The sequence below is a fragment of the Drosophila mauritiana genome, chromosome 3L (assembly GCF_004382145.1).
Source record: "Drosophila mauritiana strain mau12 chromosome 3L, ASM438214v1, whole genome shotgun sequence".
NCBI lineage: Eukaryota > Metazoa > Arthropoda > Insecta > Diptera > Drosophilidae > Drosophila > Drosophila mauritiana.
Window position 1 is genome coordinate 12,620,148 of NC_046669.1, and position 19,659 is coordinate 12,639,806.

Genomic DNA, 19,659 nt, shown 5'->3' on the forward strand with positions numbered 1-19,659 from the left:
ACTTACCTTTTGATTACACTTCTCGTATCGAAACCCACTTGAAATTTTAACTTATTAAACAAAAATTATAAAATGTTTTTGGCCTCTAGATTGTTAACCCATGTTGGCAAACTGCCTCCCAAGGTCCAGCAGCTTGGATATATCAACCGAGGTCTCAAGGTCGCCGTTGTGGGATCGGTGGGTGGAATCGGTCAGCCGCTGTCCCTTCTTCTCAAGCAAAATCCGCTAATCTCAACCCTGTCACTGTACGACATTAAGAATACAACCGGAGTTGGAGTAGACTTATCTCATATCAACACCCGGGCTTCAGTGTGCCCATTCGAGGGTAAGAATGGTTTAAAAAAAGCTATGGATAAGGCTGATATAGTGGTGATACCGGCGGGTTTGCCACGTAAGCCCGGAATGAAGCGCGAAGATTTGGTGGACGTGAATGCCAGCGTTGCCTGCGAAGTGGCTTTTGCGGCTAGCGAAGTTTGTCCCGGTGCCATGCTTGCCTTCATCACGAACCCCATCAATGTGATAGTACCCATCGTGGCCACGATCCTTAAGGCAAAGGGTACATACGACCCGAATCGACTATTCGGTGTCACCACTCTGGATGTGGTACGAGCCCAGACCTTTGTAGCGGACATTCTCAACGTTGATCCACAGAAAGTGAATATACCCGTAATCGGTGGCCATACAGGTCGGACCATCCTGCCCATCCTGTCGCAGTGTGATCCCCCCTATAAGGGTACCGAAAAGGAGCGCGATGCGCTGATCCAACGCATCCAAAATGCGGGCACAGAGGTAGTTAATGCCAAGGATGGCCTGGGATCGGCCACCCTATCGATGGCCTATGCAGCCGCTCAGTTTGTAAGCTCGTTGATAAAGGGTATCAAGGGTTCGAAGGACGAGTGCATTGTGGAATGTGCCTATGTGGAGTCCGATGTCACGGAGGCCGAGTTCTTCGCCACCCCACTGATACTGGGACCCCAGGGTGTCAAGGAAAACACAGGATTGCCCGATTTGGACGATGACGAAAGGCAAGCTCTAGATTGTATGCTACCCATTTTGAAGGAGAGTATCGCAAAGGGCATCAAATTGGGCGAGGGTATGATGAGCAGTTGCGCATAGAAATGGAGATATAATTTACATTAACAGATTATTCCGATTTTGGTTGTCTTAATAAATTATATATCTGATGGTAGGAAATGTTTAATGCAGTCTTAAAAGTCCCGGAAAATGGATTTAAATTATGAGACTGTTCCATTGTTAGACCACAAGTTTTATGGCCGTAATGCTGGTAAGCTAAGGAAACCCTCAGTTTGTAACTTTTTTCCTCTTTGCTTGATATCGGGGATCCGGGCGCGAAAGCCACTGACACAGCTGGAACTCGGCACCAAACAGTTTCGGATTCCCATGCCATCAGCGAACCCAGCGGAGCCGCAAATCTTTGCGGTCTCGTCTTAATGGCAAAGAAATTGTGATTTATGTCTCGAGATTTGTACATTTAGGCTGCTTGACTCAAGCGTATGTATATATACACTTTAATGCACACGATTTAGTTTCCTTGTTGAACCTAAGTAGTTTGGCAAGCAAACTTTGAAGAAGTTTTTTGGTACTCCTGTATCCGTGTCACTCATTACTTAATTAGTCGCAATTTTATTTTTCAGTCAGCCAAAGGTGGCCAAATTAGTTTCCCTGTTCAACTGAATAACATTAATTGAATTCGGGTCTCGACATCTTTTGGGTTTTGGTTTTTGGGCAGAGAAGACTTCTTGAGAAAAGTGTCTGAGTCGACAGTTTTATTGCTGTCGGCATGAAAACTTTACGCTTTTTGGCTTGTCTGCCCCTAAAAGGCTTATAATGTAATTAGATTTGTCGTCGCCTTTGTTATGGCTCGACCAATGTTATTATTTTGACACTGCCGTCACAAAGGTCACCGTTTTGGAAATCTAGATTTTGGATTTAATTAAATAAAGTGCGGTACACATTACCATCATCATTTAATGTATATATAGATTACTTTTTAAGCTGAAAAGGATTATAACTAATTTAAATGCAATTCTATAAAGGATAAAATAATATAAATACCTGTGTTGGACCCACATCATTGGCTTTACTTCTGAATTAAAGTACTCCTTAAACCTTTTAACATTGCCTATTTCGTTTGGGCCACTTTATTGCTACCAGTTTGTTGCATAGGTAGGCAATAATTTACAGAAATTATACATGACCACTTAAGTTGTCATTAACGTTAACGACCACCAAACCGAAAGGGAGCGGTCGAAATGTGTGTCGGGCCATTATGGCCTCGTCTGAGGAACGGCTTTTGCAAGTGTATGTGCACTTTTTGTCGATGGTGGCCTCCTGTCGACGACTCCTGGAGCTGGAGCTGAAGATGGAGCGGAGCTACGGAGCTGGTGGTCGTGGGTCCGGGTAATCCAAAATTAATGGTCTGTCAGTCATACTCGTGCTACAATTTTAGCCCACTTTGGGCCTGAGACGCTGATGCAGGCGCAGCTACAGCTGCGATTCCCTCTTATAGCCGTTTGTGTGCTACATCCTTTCTTTGTGTAAATTTCCGCTTTCCGTTTTCGGCAAAGTAGACCAAGACGGGCTTAATCGAAAACGTATGAATGCAGCCCAGATCTAAAAGGCCTTTCTAGAGATGGTGCCTTGGCAACTAATGAACTCACGGGAAGCATAAATGGATACTAAAATATTTTATGCGGTGTTTTGAAACGATTCCAAAATTTAAACAGATAAATTTATAATTTATATTCATAATTCATATTTATTGTAGCGAAATAAACATTTTTCAGATAGTTAGTTTGTTTTTGAAGCTAAAAAAAATACTTTTTTTCAAGTAAAATATCTAGTTATTATATAATTTATATCAAATTAAATTACTCACAAGCAAGTGATTTAAATTGAACTTATTTTTAGGTGATTTTCATGCTTGATGAGTTTTCTTTACCCATCCCTAACCCAAAGCCACAGCACTTAAGCGCCTTTCGTGTTGCGCTTTTTGGCCCTCTTTTTGGCCAGGCCCAGACTGTGGTTAGAGCAGCCCAGCCAAGTTATTACAAGCGCAAAAATATTTTCACTTAAGTAGCTGCCACCATTTTGCTCAATTTATTTCCAACATCAAGCTCTCTCGTTCCCTTTTTTTAATTTAACACACAATTTACGTGTAATGTTTGGCTTTCAGTTCGCTGCTCTTTGGAGCAAGAACATTTTACAATCTTCGGAGGGGGCACAAAAAAACCGCTTCGTAATATTTAATTGAATGTTTTTCTGTTAAATGTTGCACCGGCGTTTCTCCTCAGGCTGACCAAAATATACGAAATAAATCATATATTCATCGTTGGTGCCCCATCCAGAGGCACATAAAATTTCGGATGCAAAAATCTGTGCAAATTTGTTGGACACTTGACTGCTGCTCAAACATGGATGTGTTTACTGTGGGTGGATGCACCTTTTTTCATGCCATTTACGGGTCAACTGAGCGGAGGGGCCACCCACAGATATGAGACTTCTGGCTATAAATGAAATTCAGAACAATTTTTTTTTGACATCGTTTTGGAAAATATATGTACGTATTTTCTGTACATTTGGTCATTTAACGATGTGTAAAAGCGTTTGCAATTTCGGTTAATTCAATTGTTTCTTTATGCAATTTTATGGTATCTGTTGAGTGTAATGTGAACTCAATGGGAATAGATATATTTTTAAAAGGGACATTTGAAATTCACTAGCACAGATTTTGTTATGTATGTATTTATTACTTTGCTGTAATACTATGTACTGTGTTCGAAAACTTTTAGTAAGCAATCCTGTGCTGACGCAACAAATATTCTATTCAAGTTTTGTTTGTTTTTTCCACTAGTTGCTTACGTTAGCAAACTACGAATGCCCGTTGAGGCGGTAATATTCAACGTAAGTACCGTCAAGAAAAAGTGTTTAAGAACACAGTGACGCCATCTACGAGCTCTGATTATCTGTAAATCAAATGTAATGAGATACAGCTTGGGCTAGGATTACACTTACACGACTCATGCGAGACTCCCGAGGGAAAAAGAGCAGAAGGAGCGGTTATTTTTACGGCCTCAGCGGAATACGAAGTGCGAGCTGCGTTGGAAATCAGCTCTCAGGACATTCCCGGGATTTAGGGTCGACGGCGAGGCAAGTGACCCATAAAATATCACGTATACGCAGGCCACATGGCCGCAGGAGGGCGCTGGATGATGAACTAAAACGGACGTATGTTCGTGTGTGGATGCGTTTTTATGATTTGTGGCATAAGGCCCGAATACCAGCTGATTGTAAATCTATGCGGGCCTCAAGAACCGCCAACCCCCAAAAACCTCCATTGTGGTTACTCAGGCCTGAGTGAATCAGCAGAGGAGGGAAATCGTTTAAAAGTATGTGTGTGTGGAGAATGGGGCCAGGATGGATTATATTCGCCAGGGTCAAATCCTCTGCGGTTTTGCAAGCTGTCGCCTTCATCTTTAAACTTTAATGGCCAGCCAAAAGTTTTGGGCCGTGTCTAAGCTTTAGTCAACAAAGACTTGGGCACGTCGTGGCCACAGCCAGATGCTTCCGCTCTAGCGGAAAACGTCGTTCTTATCCCGACTCCCCTGGTCCCTGGTTAATTCCCAGTACGTGTCCTGTTAGCGAAACGTTTTCCAAATATTTATTTATTATTTACTCCCGTCCACCTTCTGGTTTCTGGCCTTCAAAAGTCCAGATAGGCGAAATAACAAAAAATAAACTAAAAATGTTGCGGGAGGTATTTGATTTAGCTGCTCTTTGACTTCGGGTCTTAGTGGCTCTATTTATCTACGTGACGTTTTCGAGGCTCTTTAGCCAGATAACAACTGAAAGCTGTCAAACACGACGTATACTTAATATTAATTACTGCTTGCAACAAACAATTCACCCAGAATACACATTTTTTTCCATTTATTTCGCTGAAAGTTAAAGTATGTGCCCAAACGTCAAGACAAGTATTGCTACAAAAATAAATTCGTTGCACTTGTAGAAATATATTTCCATCATTTTTAGGGATTTGCGTTTGTGAACCACAAGCAAAGTTGAGTAATTGTCTAATTAAGTCATTAACTAAATTGCTTGAGCCCCTTTTTGCTGAATAATGTTCGAATCGTATTCCAAACTAAGCTAATTACGTGTTATATGCCAAAAAATCCTAATTGAGGGCTGTTGGTGCTGAAGGTGATTGATGTTTAGGGAAACCGTATTTTGGCCAGTAAAAAAGCTTTAATTGCTCATGCACTTTCTTTAATGGTACATAAGGAAACTCAACTTAAAGAAAGTACGTATGTGATATTGAGTTTCTGTTTCTTTAGATGATTGATTTTAAGTATTTATACATTCGCCCCATTTTCTCGCAGTGCCAACACTTTCATTTAATGTAAGTAAAGGCCCAGACAGAAATCTAGGAATTATTCACATGCATCGAGAGCGTAAACCATTCCCAACCACTTGCAATTAACACTAAAATTAATTCATATTAATTAAGGCTCAGGGTCGGGACCAAATGAGAACACACTTAATGCCTGGGGCTGTTAGCTTTTATGAGACTCAAATAGAATGAGGGCGGGGCAGCCAGCAGCACTCCAGTCTCCAGTCGAACAAATACTGACCTCAACAAGGCAAATGTAATAAATAAGAGAAAGGCACAACAAATTGGTTGGGAGTAAATGGGCAAACCCTGACCAGACATAACAACATTCATTAATAAGCACAAACGAAATTGCTGCCCAGCTGGATATGGCTAGAAACCAAAAGGGAGAACAGGACCAAAAAAAAAAGTTAAAGCAACAAACCGTAACGACAGCACGCATAATATTAATAACATTTAATAAGTTGCTGGAATTAGTGGTAAATGGATAGGGAAATGGCAAAAAATGATTTGGTAATTATGATGGATATTTAAAACGTCTCAAATTTAAGCCAACATATTCAGAGCAGACCCTTATGAATACAGCCCCAATTAAGCAAAATCCCTGCCATTAAACTAATTAACCAACATTTAAAATATTTCTGAACCATAAAAAAAAAAAAACTGAATGCTGAAGGAAACCCTAGAAATTCCTTCGTATAAATAAGGGCAAACATTTTGTGCCGCAACATTAACTATATACAATTTCACACCTTTTTTGGTGTCAACTTGCTTTGGATTTTCCCTTTGTTTCCGTTTGTTTCGCTGACAGTTGAACAGTTGTAACTGATGTCAAGTTGACATTAAGTTTTTCATAAAATGTTGCCAGAATATTGTTGAACTGTGCTTTCAGAACATCAAAAGTGGTGGCAGTAAAAGTTTATGAGATCTGAGGGAAGTATAATATTGGAAAACATAAGGCGCTACAAAAACGTTCGACCTCGATTTAAGCAACTTTGGTGAAGGACAAAGTTTGTAACCACAACAATGTTATAATATTTAAACTTATTCTTATCTGAGAATACATAGTCGTTAAATAATTCTCTAAGCGATTAAAAAGAAAACAAACTATATTCAATTATTCTAAAACACTCCCAGATTCAACAAGAGCAGTCCCTGAAATTGTATGGTATATCCTTGTTAAGAGGATTTCAAATAGTTAGTCCTTGAGCGAACAATATCTTAATGTTGCTCCATTCATTGTATTGTAAACATGGCACACATTTCAGGGCGTAAATTTCAATCAAGCCGACTAATGTGGGCGGTTTTCACTTTGTTCGTGTCTCGCCCACCTACATTCCCTATAAATACATCCACCCACCTTCTGTGAAATGTAGATGCCGATATTTGGCGGTAGTTCTCAGGCTCAGAAAGACACAGGTGTTGGCAACTACACGACGCCTGATTGCCTACTGTGAGCAGACGAATACATTAATGATAATGCTCCTTTGCCGGCGGGCAGAATTGAGCAGCCAACCACCAAGTGACATCATTAAACCAACTGCCAAAGTAAATCATATATGTATGAAACTTTGGGCAACAATTTTGGGTATAACAATAATCTTTTGGTAGGTGGGAGAACCTAGGCAAATAAATTTATGCCAGTTGAACTCTTGGCAAAGTCGAAGATGGCAAGAGTTTGTCTGGGTAAGCATTACGCATATAATTCAGAAGCAGTCAATCAAATTAGGTTTAATTAGGGAGTTCCACACTCACCAGGTTAATGGCTGCCCTAGCTAGGTTGTAAAATAGTTTTTGAAGACCAGATCAATAGAATAGAATAGAACTGAATGGTAAAAGTATTAAGATTAAACGTTTCTCACACATGATTTCCTTCAAAAGTATACTCGATATTCGTAAATTATGGCAAACTTACTAGAATTCTTTTAATATTTAATGCAATTCACATTAATAATCCAACGTTGTTTCGCTTCCACTTTAGCTTACGATGCACCCAAAATCGCACATGGCCAATTTCCATGATGAATTTTGGCATAAATGCACAACCATCAAGGGAGGGGAAAGCCCGCGTAATGCGGCAGTGGCAGCAAAATATCTTCACGCACAAGAAAAACCAGGGCAGTGCGATACAGATTTTCCAGATTCCCGCAACAATTGTGCGAACCAAGGAATGGCACAGTCATGAATCATGAGCCAGGCGGAAGATGAAGGAAAAGTCCGAGGAAAAGCCGGAAAAAATCACACAAGGCAAACCTTTGCAAACGGCAGCAGAAAACGCCCAAAAGAAGAAGGTAACATTGTAAAAGAGAGCTAAAAAAAAAATTACTTATCTGCGAGCCAAAATGATTTATTGGCCCAAATGGCAAGCAAATAGCATTAAAAGCATGCTGGGGCCACGACCGAAGGGTTTTCCTTGCATAAATTACCCCACCAGAGAGATGGGGAACTCAAAAATCGTGCAGTTCTCTTCCCTTCGATATTGGGCGGGCAAACGGGGCGTGGCAGGGCGTGTCTTGACCGGGCTAGTAAACTATGCAAACAAATAGCCAACTTATTTCGGGGGCCCCGAAGTAAATTGTACAGAGCAGCGCAGAATTCGTGCTGCAAAGCAACAGCTGTCGGAAAACTCAAAGTCTGGTCTGTAAAATATCAGGGAAATTACACAGCTCCCGAAATGCACAGTCATCTTATTTCAGAGGGTGGAAATCAAATGGAATATTTTAAAGCAATAATTGTGATGCATAATATTATGTTTCATTTTTTCAAAAATATCTTTCATTGAATGAATACCAATCCTACGTAGTTCGTTATAATTTTTTCACTATTTTCAGCTGGTTGGCTTTCGTCCACCTCCATGCAAATAAAGCGTAATGCATTCTGGTTGGTGAGATCTCAATTAAATCCGCTTATCTAGTATTTACACTAGCCAATTTCTGGTATTGTTGCATCTCCACCTCTCGTTTTATTTTTAAGTTTCCACACAAAAGCGATTTATTGTGTGTTGTTTTAGGCAAAGGGCAAATATTTTGACTCGCCCGCTAACAAAGCGTACTATATGACCCATATATACATCTACTATCCATGGTAATCCACTTACATAGTGAATAAAATAGTTATTTTTCCCAGGCAACATGTTGCTCGTTCGCTTGGCAAGATTTTCTGGCTTTGTTGATGTTCAATCAACCGTATTCGTTAGTTCGTTAAAAAATAATAGTTTTCAGTTCAGCAACAGCCAGGACAGGGAGCCGTAAATATTAAAACAAGACAAACAAGTCCCTTACATCCCCCGCCTCCCCCATCGAATATTTCGAAAGCATATTGAAACCCAATGAAATGAAATACTTCCTTTTGAAAATAAATAAAAATTTATTGGAAACTTGGCGTGAAAAAAGTGTGGTATGAGTTCAATCACGATACAAATTAAAGGTATGAGGTTGTGTTCTAACATGATTCAACAGCAAAATAGTAAGCTAAAAAGTTGGGCTGTGCTGTATAAAAATAATAACTACTCGTATCAAATCTAAACTTCATTACGTTCAACACAGGATATACCGAAGGTATAAGTATTTACTTTACAAAATAGGAGTATTTGGCATATTGTTTCAATGCACGGCATTTTTAAAATTGTTTGTACACTTCTGCCGGAATTTAAAACCATTAAAAATGGGATTTTCATTTGTATTACAATGAATGGCATGGAATGCCAAAGCATCATTTGTACTTAAAAAACTCTACCTTTGTCAGAGCATTGCAATTAATTAAATGTAAGTTATTTGCTTAACACAAAAACAGCAAGAAGAAGAAGACAAAATATTCCAACACGAAAATATGCTGAAATCACAGTGAAAATGGAAGGAACTGTGAAAACTGTAAAAATACTGGTTAAAGTCGCTAAAAATAAATAAAATGTTGAGTTTAAATGTATTTCAGCCATTTTAATAAAATAAAATGCACGTGGGCTTAGCGGTGGAAAATGTGAATGGATCGCCAGACACGCACACCACCACCAGCCTTTGTTTTCCAGTGTGTGTGTGTGTGTGTGTGCTTGAAATTCTCCCTTTACCTGAAAAGGTATGTGTGTTTCTGTGGGTGTGTGGGAGTGCTGAGTGTGTTTAAATGCAAATTACATTTCATTTCATTACTGCGCGCGGTATTTTCACGCTGGGCTTGAAAATACGGGAATGCGCAGCGGGAAAAGAAATGAAGAGGAGACTGCAGGCGAAACGAGTTAAAAATAGCAAACGTTAACGTCGGCACCCTGTGAACTAAGCCTTGAGGTGTATGCATTAGGGCCAGGCTGGCAGTTGCAACCACCACCCAGCCACGACTTAAAGCTCTTCCTCACAGGCATCGGGGGCCAGACAGCGGTTATGAACATTCACGCTAATGCGTTGTGAATGCAGTTGGCAATTTCGATACCCATTAAAAACGAGTGTTTCCTTGACACGTGCATCATAAAAAACTTGTTCTATAAATATACTTCATATTTAAAATTGTTCTTTCTATTACTAATATAATAAAAGGAATAGTAGCATAGTAATAACTGTCTATCCGTATTCCACGTAGTGACGATTCGCACCGGAAGTGCACCTTTTTAAAAATATATATCAAATAAACTACAAAATTCAGAATAAATTTTTTTTTTTAAGTTTAATGAGCTAGACTTCTATTTTGCTGCAGGGCATCATGGAGTCGATTGACTTGCCCGATTATTATACCATTCTATATGTAAATTCCTGCCACCAAGTGTTGCACATCGCATTGCGACTACGAGGCTGGTGATATTGCTGTTGTTGTTGCTGGTGCCGCTAATATGCAGCCCCGTCTAGGCTAAGTCTCCATCGTTTCTATCCCCTTCATCGTTCTTAACACCCCCACGTCGCTCTTAACCCCTCCGTGTCACAATCTGCATCACAGGTGCATTGCCCGTTATTCCCCACTTTTCCTAGATACTGTTCATCCCTGTACTGGCTGCATTGAAAATCAAATTAAGTTTTGAAATTTAAAGTGCAGCTTTCATTTGCCATCCGAAGCAAAATATAATGAATTCTCATCGAATTGCTGCTGACAATCAAATTACTCGAGTTGTTTAAGAAATTGAGTTCACTTCAGGCAGGTGACAAAAAATTGAATCTAGAAATGTTTTTAAGAGCTTGCAGCACACTTTTTTGTCTCAATTAGACTTAACTTCAAGAAGTAAGTATTGCAATAAAATGTCAATTTTCATACAAAAGTTGCAAAAATTAGTTAGCTTCAATTTAAAGCTTAGGAAATGTAAACACTGTACTATTTTGACCCACATGCAATTCGCACCAAACAGTTTAAAAAAAGTAAAGGCACCGAAATAAAACCATCCAAATCCAAGGCTTTCAGTTAAATTACGTATACGCACAGTATTGCAAATGGAAACTGCTTTAGCCTTGGCTAATTTACAAGCGTTCACAAACACACACATATACCCCGGCTGGGAAATCCCCCGCCCCCCTTAAAGTATGGCATATAAAAACTTTTAGTGCTGCTAACCCAACAAGGCACGAAGTGCATATTTCGTTAGGAAATCCTTGTAAGCCACAAAGACTTGAAAAATTTGTGCAGAACCACAAATTTCATGCGAATAAAAATGCAACGCAATAAACAGAGGAGAAAATGGCAAGGAGCGGTGGGCGGGGCTTTTGGGTGGCCGTTCCGGACCCGTAAGGAACAGCATCAAAAGAGCACCAAAATATTCTCGAAGTTAAGTGAAAAGCTCTTAAAAATCAACGCCAACATCCAAAATCGACCGCCACTCAATGGAGTGGGCCGAAGCGTGTGGCAGAGAATCGATTCGCCATTGCGTACTAGTTTCCAATTAAAAGTTTACTAATTATTTCTAAACTTTTGTACAGTGTGTGCGATCAATGAGCAGAGAGCATGCACTGCCAGCCACCAACTTCCCATGAATACTAAGCCACAAAAATTGGTTACGATTGCGAAATGTGGATTCCTGGCTCAGTGCGTATATATGTACATCCCCTCAGAAATGCAGATAGCTCCTGTTGTGGTGGCCATTGGTGTTGTTTGTAGGGCACAATTGCAAGTGCACTAAAAGAAAATATCTTTGGATAATGCCCAAATTAGTAAGTTATGGTTTATTGACACTGCCATGTCAATTGTATGTCATAAATTTTGTGTTAATTACTACAGTCTTCCATTTCAAACTATATTAAATAAGATTATACAACTTTCATCTTATGAGATTTCATTATTGCTCGGAAGCATTAAATTATTTTTCCAAACCTTCAATTATAGCGATTAATTAATTTTGCAAAGTGGATCTGCATCTGGCATAGCTGGATGTGCCAGGATATGCCAGGACATGCCAGTGCTTGTGTCCTCCTCCTGGAAGTTCCGACTCAATCAGACAAGCAAACGACGACTGCAAATGATTTGGCCTGCTGGATGTTGGAAAATGCCGGGCGTGTTTGCGAATTAACAGTCATTTGCGAGACCAAATCCAACAGCTCCCAAGTTGATTGTGCTCGAATTTCGGGGATCGTTAGCCATCCATATCAATTACTAAAATTTCGTATAACTTAGCCGAAACTCAACCAAAAGTTTTCCCGCACCCACACATTGCTGGTGCAATAAGGAGGGTTTCTTTTTCCAAACCCTCAGCGAGGGCGACAATGACTTTGTGTAAATATAGGGGGAGAATTGAAATTGTGCCAGCAAACCAATATTTGTTATTGCAATGGGTGAGTTTGTGCACCGCCCATGCATTTGTCGCTGATTTGTTGGCGTCATTATGTCGCAACTATGGAGACACCCATCCCATCCAATAACTCATGACGCACTTAGCGTTTTCAATTTGCACACCCTGTCGTATACGTAATGTTAGATAAATATTGCCAGCAAGGGGAGTCGAATGGGACGTTCGAATCCAATGCCAACCTGAATTGATATCATTTGTTCCAAACATGTTTATTTTGCGAAAGCTTAATTATTCTATTACCCCTGTTTAAATTATACATTTTTAATTTTCCAGGCAAAAAAAAAAAGGGAGCTAAATAATGCAAAACTAAAATAAACTAAAATATTCCGCAAATTATTCCGCATAATTTGAATCAAAGAATTTTTTGCAAATCATACATTTTAATTGCGATTAATTAGAGATGTTAGTTATCAAGTAGAAGACATAATTATTCCCTGTAAACGGATTTTGCCTTTTCAAGCCGCGTAACTATGCACTAAAACATTTATATATAATTAACTTCATTAATTATTTCAATGCTACATAATTCCACTGCTTAATTATGGCAAACATTCCTAGCATATAAATTTCAAAATTCTACCGTCATTTAAAGTGGCAGAACTAAATGTATATTAAACTAAAAATGCACAAATGAAAACTGTTACACAAAATAATTCCTTCCAAAAAAAAAATTGGTTTGCATACATAAACGTGTTTATTGGAATATTGATTGTTTAATTGTGCAAATTATTACCAGCATGATTCATTGAGCAAAACTCAGTAGGAAAGGTGGTAAATATAAACAAAAAGTAATTATTTCGTTGAAATGTGACAAACATAAGGCAAAAACACATTTTTCCATGAAATAATTAAAAATTTGGAATGCTAATGAATGGCAGACTGCAGAACATGGATGCGGAAATATTTCTTTAAAAATATCATCGAACCTATATATTTAAGCCCAAAAGATACACTTTAAACAAACAACACATACAAAATGCGCAAATAAATCCATTCGTACGATTTCCAATGCAAAATGATTCGTTTTTCCCTGGCCTTTGCAGCTTCTCAATCCCTTTTCGTTTCTGATTTTTACGGATTTACCCAACATGTTTTCTTTTAACTTATTCTTACACTTTTCCCATATTGTTGCTGCTATACTCGTTATGGTTACAAAGTTGCTGTCACTGTGGCGGCCTTCATTGTGTTTAGACATTTTTACACTCGCCATCAGGATGACAGTTACTGTTTCCTATATAAGTCCCCGACAAACTGCACAGCACGTGATCGTCGAGATAATACAGATACATATGTATATATATCTATATGGCTGGAAGTGCGAACTGAAACAACCCACTCCGTGTGGTATAAAAATCATGTACACACGTTTCTGGCTGTGGCATTTTATTGGCAGCTCTTTTATTTGCAAAGCGTGAGACGCACAACAAAATGTTTTGTTTTTCATGTTTATATTTAGTGAAGGAAAAAGAATTGCGGAAATTTTTTCCGTGGTAGCACGTCAACATTTAATGGTTGTTTCTTAGCAATGAAATTTTAACTCAGCTGTTTAAGGATTTAGCAATCAGGCAAAACTTTTTGCCTGCGAATGGCAAATATAATTAATGGATTTTATCCAATTAGCCTGCTTTCACAAAATGCAAAACATTTTAAAATTCACTCCGAAATTCTCAGCCACATCTCTTGATTCATATATATATATGGCTGGCGAAAGCGTGAATAATTTTTGCTATTCATAAACGTTTGCGGGGCTCTGTGGTGGCAACAACATGAATGTATTTTCGTGATGTTTGGGGAAATTTCATTTTTCCATAAAACTGAGCGGAACAAGTGGGTAATAAATGTGAAATGTCAATTGGCTTGCCGGCGAGGGTATCGCAAAAATTTAATAAATAAATAACGAGGGCAATGTGATAGCAGCTCTGCGCGAAATGGCACATGTGTGCAGAGCGGAAGACTCGATTCATTTCAATCGCAGTGCGAAAAATTGAGCATACGACCCGTCGTACGGAAAAGTGCACTGCAGACTGACAGATAAAATCATTAAAGTAAGTGAGCCAAGTCAACGCTAAAACATATATCGGCATGCTGCTTGACAGTTCGTCTATTTGACTTAAGTTTACCCGGATGCCAGCAGACAGAGCCGGCTTTCCCATCCTTTCCAACCGATGCCCCACTGAGATCAGGAGCACGGCTTTTCCGGGGAAAATGCGGGGAAAGTGGCGGCTGATACAGATGCTGTTGCCAGTCCTGAATAAGCTTGTAGACGATGAAAATCGCAAACATGCAGTTTTTCCCATTCCCATCCAAACCTCCGCACCACCACTTTTACCATAGCCTCGGGACGAGGCAAAAACTTTCGCATCTCGCATCTCGATATGTGTGTGCGCAAATAAAATTTGTTTAGTGCCGAGGCGCAAACTACAGTCGTGTTGACGTGATGCATTGTCGTTTGTTTACCCAGCCAGAGCTTTACAACAAATGCAGCCAACGAATCTGGGCGTTTTAGATCCCACTTAAAGCGAAAACCATAAAGTTTGCATTAAATTGTGTACAAGGATAAGGACACATTTGGTTGAAAGTAGCAAAAATGTTATAGAACTTCGCCATGTTCGGAATTTAATTTGAGTTACAATAAATTTGATAAAGATGTTTTTCAATTTATTTTTGATAAAAATTATGTCTGTTCTTTTAAATGTACACCCTTCCTAACTAATTCACTATTTGTTTTTGAATCATCATAAATATTATATTTATAATATTATTCCCTTAAATAATTACTTTAGTAATTTTATAGTATTTACTTGCTTACAAAAGTGAAATTCTTCGTTTCTTTAAGTTTTTATTTGGTTTTCTTCTTTTGCATGAAGCGCGGAATCTTTTTTGCTTTTCTCACAACTTTCACTTGGCTGACTTCGGAGAAAGCAGACCATTCCATTATCTTGTGCTGTGGCAGACTTCGGAGCTTGATTAATTACTACTTGTTAACGCCTTGGCTGGATGCTCAAGGGTTAACCGGCATCAGCATCCGTCCATCAAGGATTCGCTTCAATTTCACAGTTTACTTCCCACAATCCTGCCAAGCTGGAATCGAGGGATGTTACTTTCAGGCAGTCAGGGCCAGGTCAGTGCTGGAATTGAAATGCATTTTTAATTAATTGAGAGAAGGCGAAAACTCTGCGGTAAATCCCTGAACTGTTTGACCTTTCGAAGGCTGTAACCGGTACTCACTACTTGCCAAGGTTAACCACGATTAAAAAAGTTGTGCCAGCCAATTGAGTATTACTGGATTTGCTTTGAGTTAAGTCAGCATAAATACGAGCAAACTTATACAGCTGCTTTAATGACAACGAACGGATTGAAATGAATAAAGTTATTTACAAATTAAGACAAATAAATAGGATAACAAAAATTCGTTTTATTTATAACATTTATAACTGTGAAGTTGGTTAATTGTAAATATGTGTAGTTTAAAAGCTACTGTTTGTTCTGTTTTTCATTCACTTTACAATTACAATTATGTTTTGCTAAAATGGCATCAAAGTGCAGAGTTCTGCATACAAAAAGCTGCTTAATATAACTAAGATTAAAATCGGAAACTCGTCCAAGTAGCATCCAAATGAGCTGAAAATTGCAGAGAAAGTTCTGTTTCGTGCATTTATTTTGCACTTTGAACTGGCACAAAGTTGTCAAGCTTTTTTGTTCAGGAGCCAAATGAAACTGAAAGCAGCAGAAGCCAACTGAAAATTGGACCCAAAAATCGTGGACATTCTGAGATGATTTTGTTGTAATATTCGTTAAGAGAACTGAGCTGTCGAGCAATTTGGGGGAAAAAGTTTTGAACTGTGCCCAAGTACTTCAATTTAAACTTTTTAGCCAGCCCACGAGTTAATTTTTTGTTCTCTTCTTTGGCCGCTTTTATTTGGCTTCAAGGACACTGAAGATTTGGCATTAAATGAAAAAGGAAATTGTGTAAGGACTTTGGATTAAGGCGCATTAGAAAAGGGTTGCAGCTGTAACTAAATGAATTGCTAATTAAGTTGGGCCAAAACGCAGCTAAGTCAAGCTAAGCCTGCCAAATTATTAATAATCCTGGTAGCATTTTTACTTTTACAATCTCAGAAACTAATTTGCCTTCTCCAACTTTTCCGACTCAGTCAACGACGCGTGTCGAACTTCATTTTGATATGGGTCCAGGTCAGTGACATATAAATTTGACCACAAAAGCTTTCAAACAAAGGCCAGAACACAAAGTTGGCCGAAAAATTCAATTTCGCCACAATGAGACGAGCATAAGAAATGCGCAAAAATATCTTTCTTGCAAATAGTTTAGGAAAATTCCAGCAAGTTTTATTTGGCGACTGAGATCAAAAGGTGAACATCTAGTGGAAAATTCAAAGTGGAAAAGAAAATTCAAATGGATTGGGAAATGGCCACTTCAATTTCTGATATGGAAAAATTCCAAGCAAGCCGAACCAAAGCCATTTCAAGCTGCTAAAATATGTTCCAAGTTCTTACTATTTACTGATGAAAAAGTCGACTACCAAAGTTGAGCAATAAAAATGGAAATCAATATTCAAAGATTCATATTGAGTTTAATTAAAAAGTAATAAATAAATGAGCATCATTGACAATTTAAATATAAGAAGTATATTTATTGAAGTATTTTTTAAACATGTATGCCAAAAAGTATTAAGAGTCGATTCTATGTCTTTAGCTTACGTAATATTTACCCCTATTGTTTCTGACTTTTTACGGTGTATTTTTGTGGGTGTATCTTTGAGCTGGAATTAGTCTAGGAAAACTCATGATGGTCTCCTAGAGAAATATTTCTAGCTTAAATTAGCATTCCGTTCGGTGAACTGACAGCACTTAAATCATCCGACTGCGAATGCAAATAATGTGCACACTTGCGGGGTGACTACGAGTGCCCATGGAAATGAGAGCACTCATGTCATAAGTCAATAACCCAATCACAAGTTCGCAAATCCTGCTAAACTTCAACGACTTTTTAAGACTAATTGGTTGACGATTTGCCCATATATATGTTGTCCTCAATGCGCTTTTCAAATTCGCACATAACCGGCTGTCAAATCAGTTGTTGTCGGAATGAAATGATATGTCAATCAATCATTTTCATTTGATCGATTTCCGTGGGCGTAAGTCGTGTAGTTTGTCAAATCGAGAAAGTTTAGCTGGCTGCTTCCTCAATGAGAAAAGATAGATATATATAAGAGTCCAGTGAGCCCGGCGAAATTTTAGTGATTAAATTTAGTTTTTTTGTTTCGGAACTTAAATCGAACTCGTAACGAAATCGATGACCTTAATTGGAAGTGAACTGAAATATATGCTCCATCATGGCGCTTTACTTCATCGTTAACGAATCCACATCCACTCGAGTCCAATCGATGATAAATGATTACTCATGATGCCGTAAATACAAAAGGCATAAGATCCTTAGGCTGCAAAAAAGCAAGCAAATCAACTGCCTATAAAATCTTCAGGAATTTATGTCTATATCGATGACGTCCTTCAAGGCATAAAAATTCCACTCAGCCATTGGCAAATTTTTTCCCAATTTAATATTATTATAAATATTATTGATTTTATAAAAGAACATGTTCTATGTGCTCTTTTTATGGCGCTTCTCTTTAAATCCAAGGCAATTTAACTGCCAGCTTGGTTAATTTTTTCACATAAACGCGCTTAATTGGCCAAATTATGTGTGCCAGCAAAGTAAAGGGGGAAAATACATCGCAAAAAGTGAGCCACAAAGCATTGAAAAACTGAGCGGAAAAACTAAATTTTTTCAAATAAAAAATGAGCTATGAACACTCTTTAGTGTTAAAATTGAAGGGCCTGCGGGATATGAAGTAAAAAAAATATATATAACAAACATATAGCTGAATCGTGTTTTTTGTGGTGTATGCACGACTTTAAAAACTCGCATGTTTTATATTATAATAATTTTCTAATATTGAATTACACATTGTAGAGTAAATATAATTACTTAGAAATTAAAAAAGGCAGTTATATTCTCTAAAAATAATGGTGTAACTATTTTTGTTGTTTTGTGATTGCTAAAAATACATATATATATATTTGATAAAATACATTTTATATATACATTATACCAAACTTTGTAAGGACTCGTTTTGGCAGAAGTATGCGAGAAACGAAACACTCCGCTGAAATGGGGAAGGATACAGAAAAATGCTGCCAATTGCAGTTGGCTTGTGGCTGGAACACGATGGTTCTATGTTGGCTTGGTAGCGGTGACGTTTAATTTAAAACGAAATACATCATGCTGGCCAATTATTTGAGCAATTTGGCAAATTAGTGGCCCAAGTCATTTTGGCTAGCCCCCGAACAGCGGCAATTACCAGGCAGTTTGCAACTCTTCTCTTCTCCACGCTTTTCATGCAAATTATTGTAGCCCACTTTGCTGCAGTTGCCACTGCTGCTGCTAATTACGGCACAAAGACAATTGGTTGTAGAAAGCGAAAGTCAGAGTTTCAAACTGCACTGCACAAATGTCGACCGCTTTTGGCAAGGTTAACAGCTTGACTTTTGTCAACGCCGTCTCAAGTGCAGCTCTCAACAATATCGCACGCAGTGAGCCATACAGTGAGCCCTGCGAATGCCATGGGCCAAGTTAAAACGCATTTCTGCCAAAACAATGGCGCCAGCAAACGAAGGGTGAAATCTGAATGGGATTTAGACACTGGGCGAACGAACGGGCACAAAAATACGCAGAAACGTGAAATAACAGAAGCAGTCAAAGCCGGGCCACACAATGAAATTTTAATTAAGTCTGAGCTGCGACTCGCTTTGTGCTGATGCAGCCAAATGAAATGCCACTGATTATGTTTGTATGCCCGCTACCCATTCATTTAATCGGGGAAGTCTGGTACACCCGGTAAAATTTGAAAAAAATTAGAAGATTATTTATGTGCGAAATGGAATAGAGTTTCAAACAATAGATACCATAATTGTGAAGGAGTAGTAAATTCATACATGTTCATTTTCTGTCTAGTACATCGATGTAATTATAGACTTTATATAACCTGTCGCAAATTTATTTTCAATGAATTCATTTGTATTTATTTGTAATGCATATTTGTTAAGTTCATCGGATGAATGTGTTGACTTCATCGGATGAATCTAAGAGGTACTTTTATGTTTAGCCGAATGAAACAACGCGCTTGAATAGCTCGTAACCTGCTGGCACATACACATATTTGTTTGAGATTTTTCCGCATGTATAGTATGCATTTACTTTTCTACTTTTACTTAACCCACCACCACCCACCGACACCCAGCCCCTTGCTTACTTTCGACTTTCCCCCATTTCGCCATGCATCCGTTTGTTGCTTTGTTCTACGTCTGAATGGCTGCACAAATACAAAACGTCTGCACATTGTATCTTGTTTAGTATGAAACATAAATGCATTTGTGTAATTACACAACATACACAACTGTATCTAGAGAGCCTTGTTTT

General features: G+C 38.5%; 1 protein-coding gene across 1 annotated transcript; it reads left to right on the forward strand.

Moving 5' to 3' along the window:
* Positions 1-15: 15 nt before the first annotated feature.
* On the forward strand, positions 16-1,177 carry LOC117140315 (malate dehydrogenase, mitochondrial). The gene has a single exon (XM_033303163.1). The coding sequence runs from the start codon at positions 73-75 to the stop codon at positions 1,114-1,116; it is 1,044 nt and encodes a 347-aa protein (XP_033159054.1). The 5' UTR covers positions 16-72; the 3' UTR covers positions 1,117-1,177.
* Positions 1,178-19,659: the final 18,482 nt, after the last annotated feature.

What these genes read in the sequence shown, in the direction of transcription:
- LOC117140315 (XM_033303163.1), top strand. Translation starts at nt 73, where the DNA reads ATGTTTTTGGCCTCTAGATTGTTAACCCATGTTGGCAAACTGCCTCCC.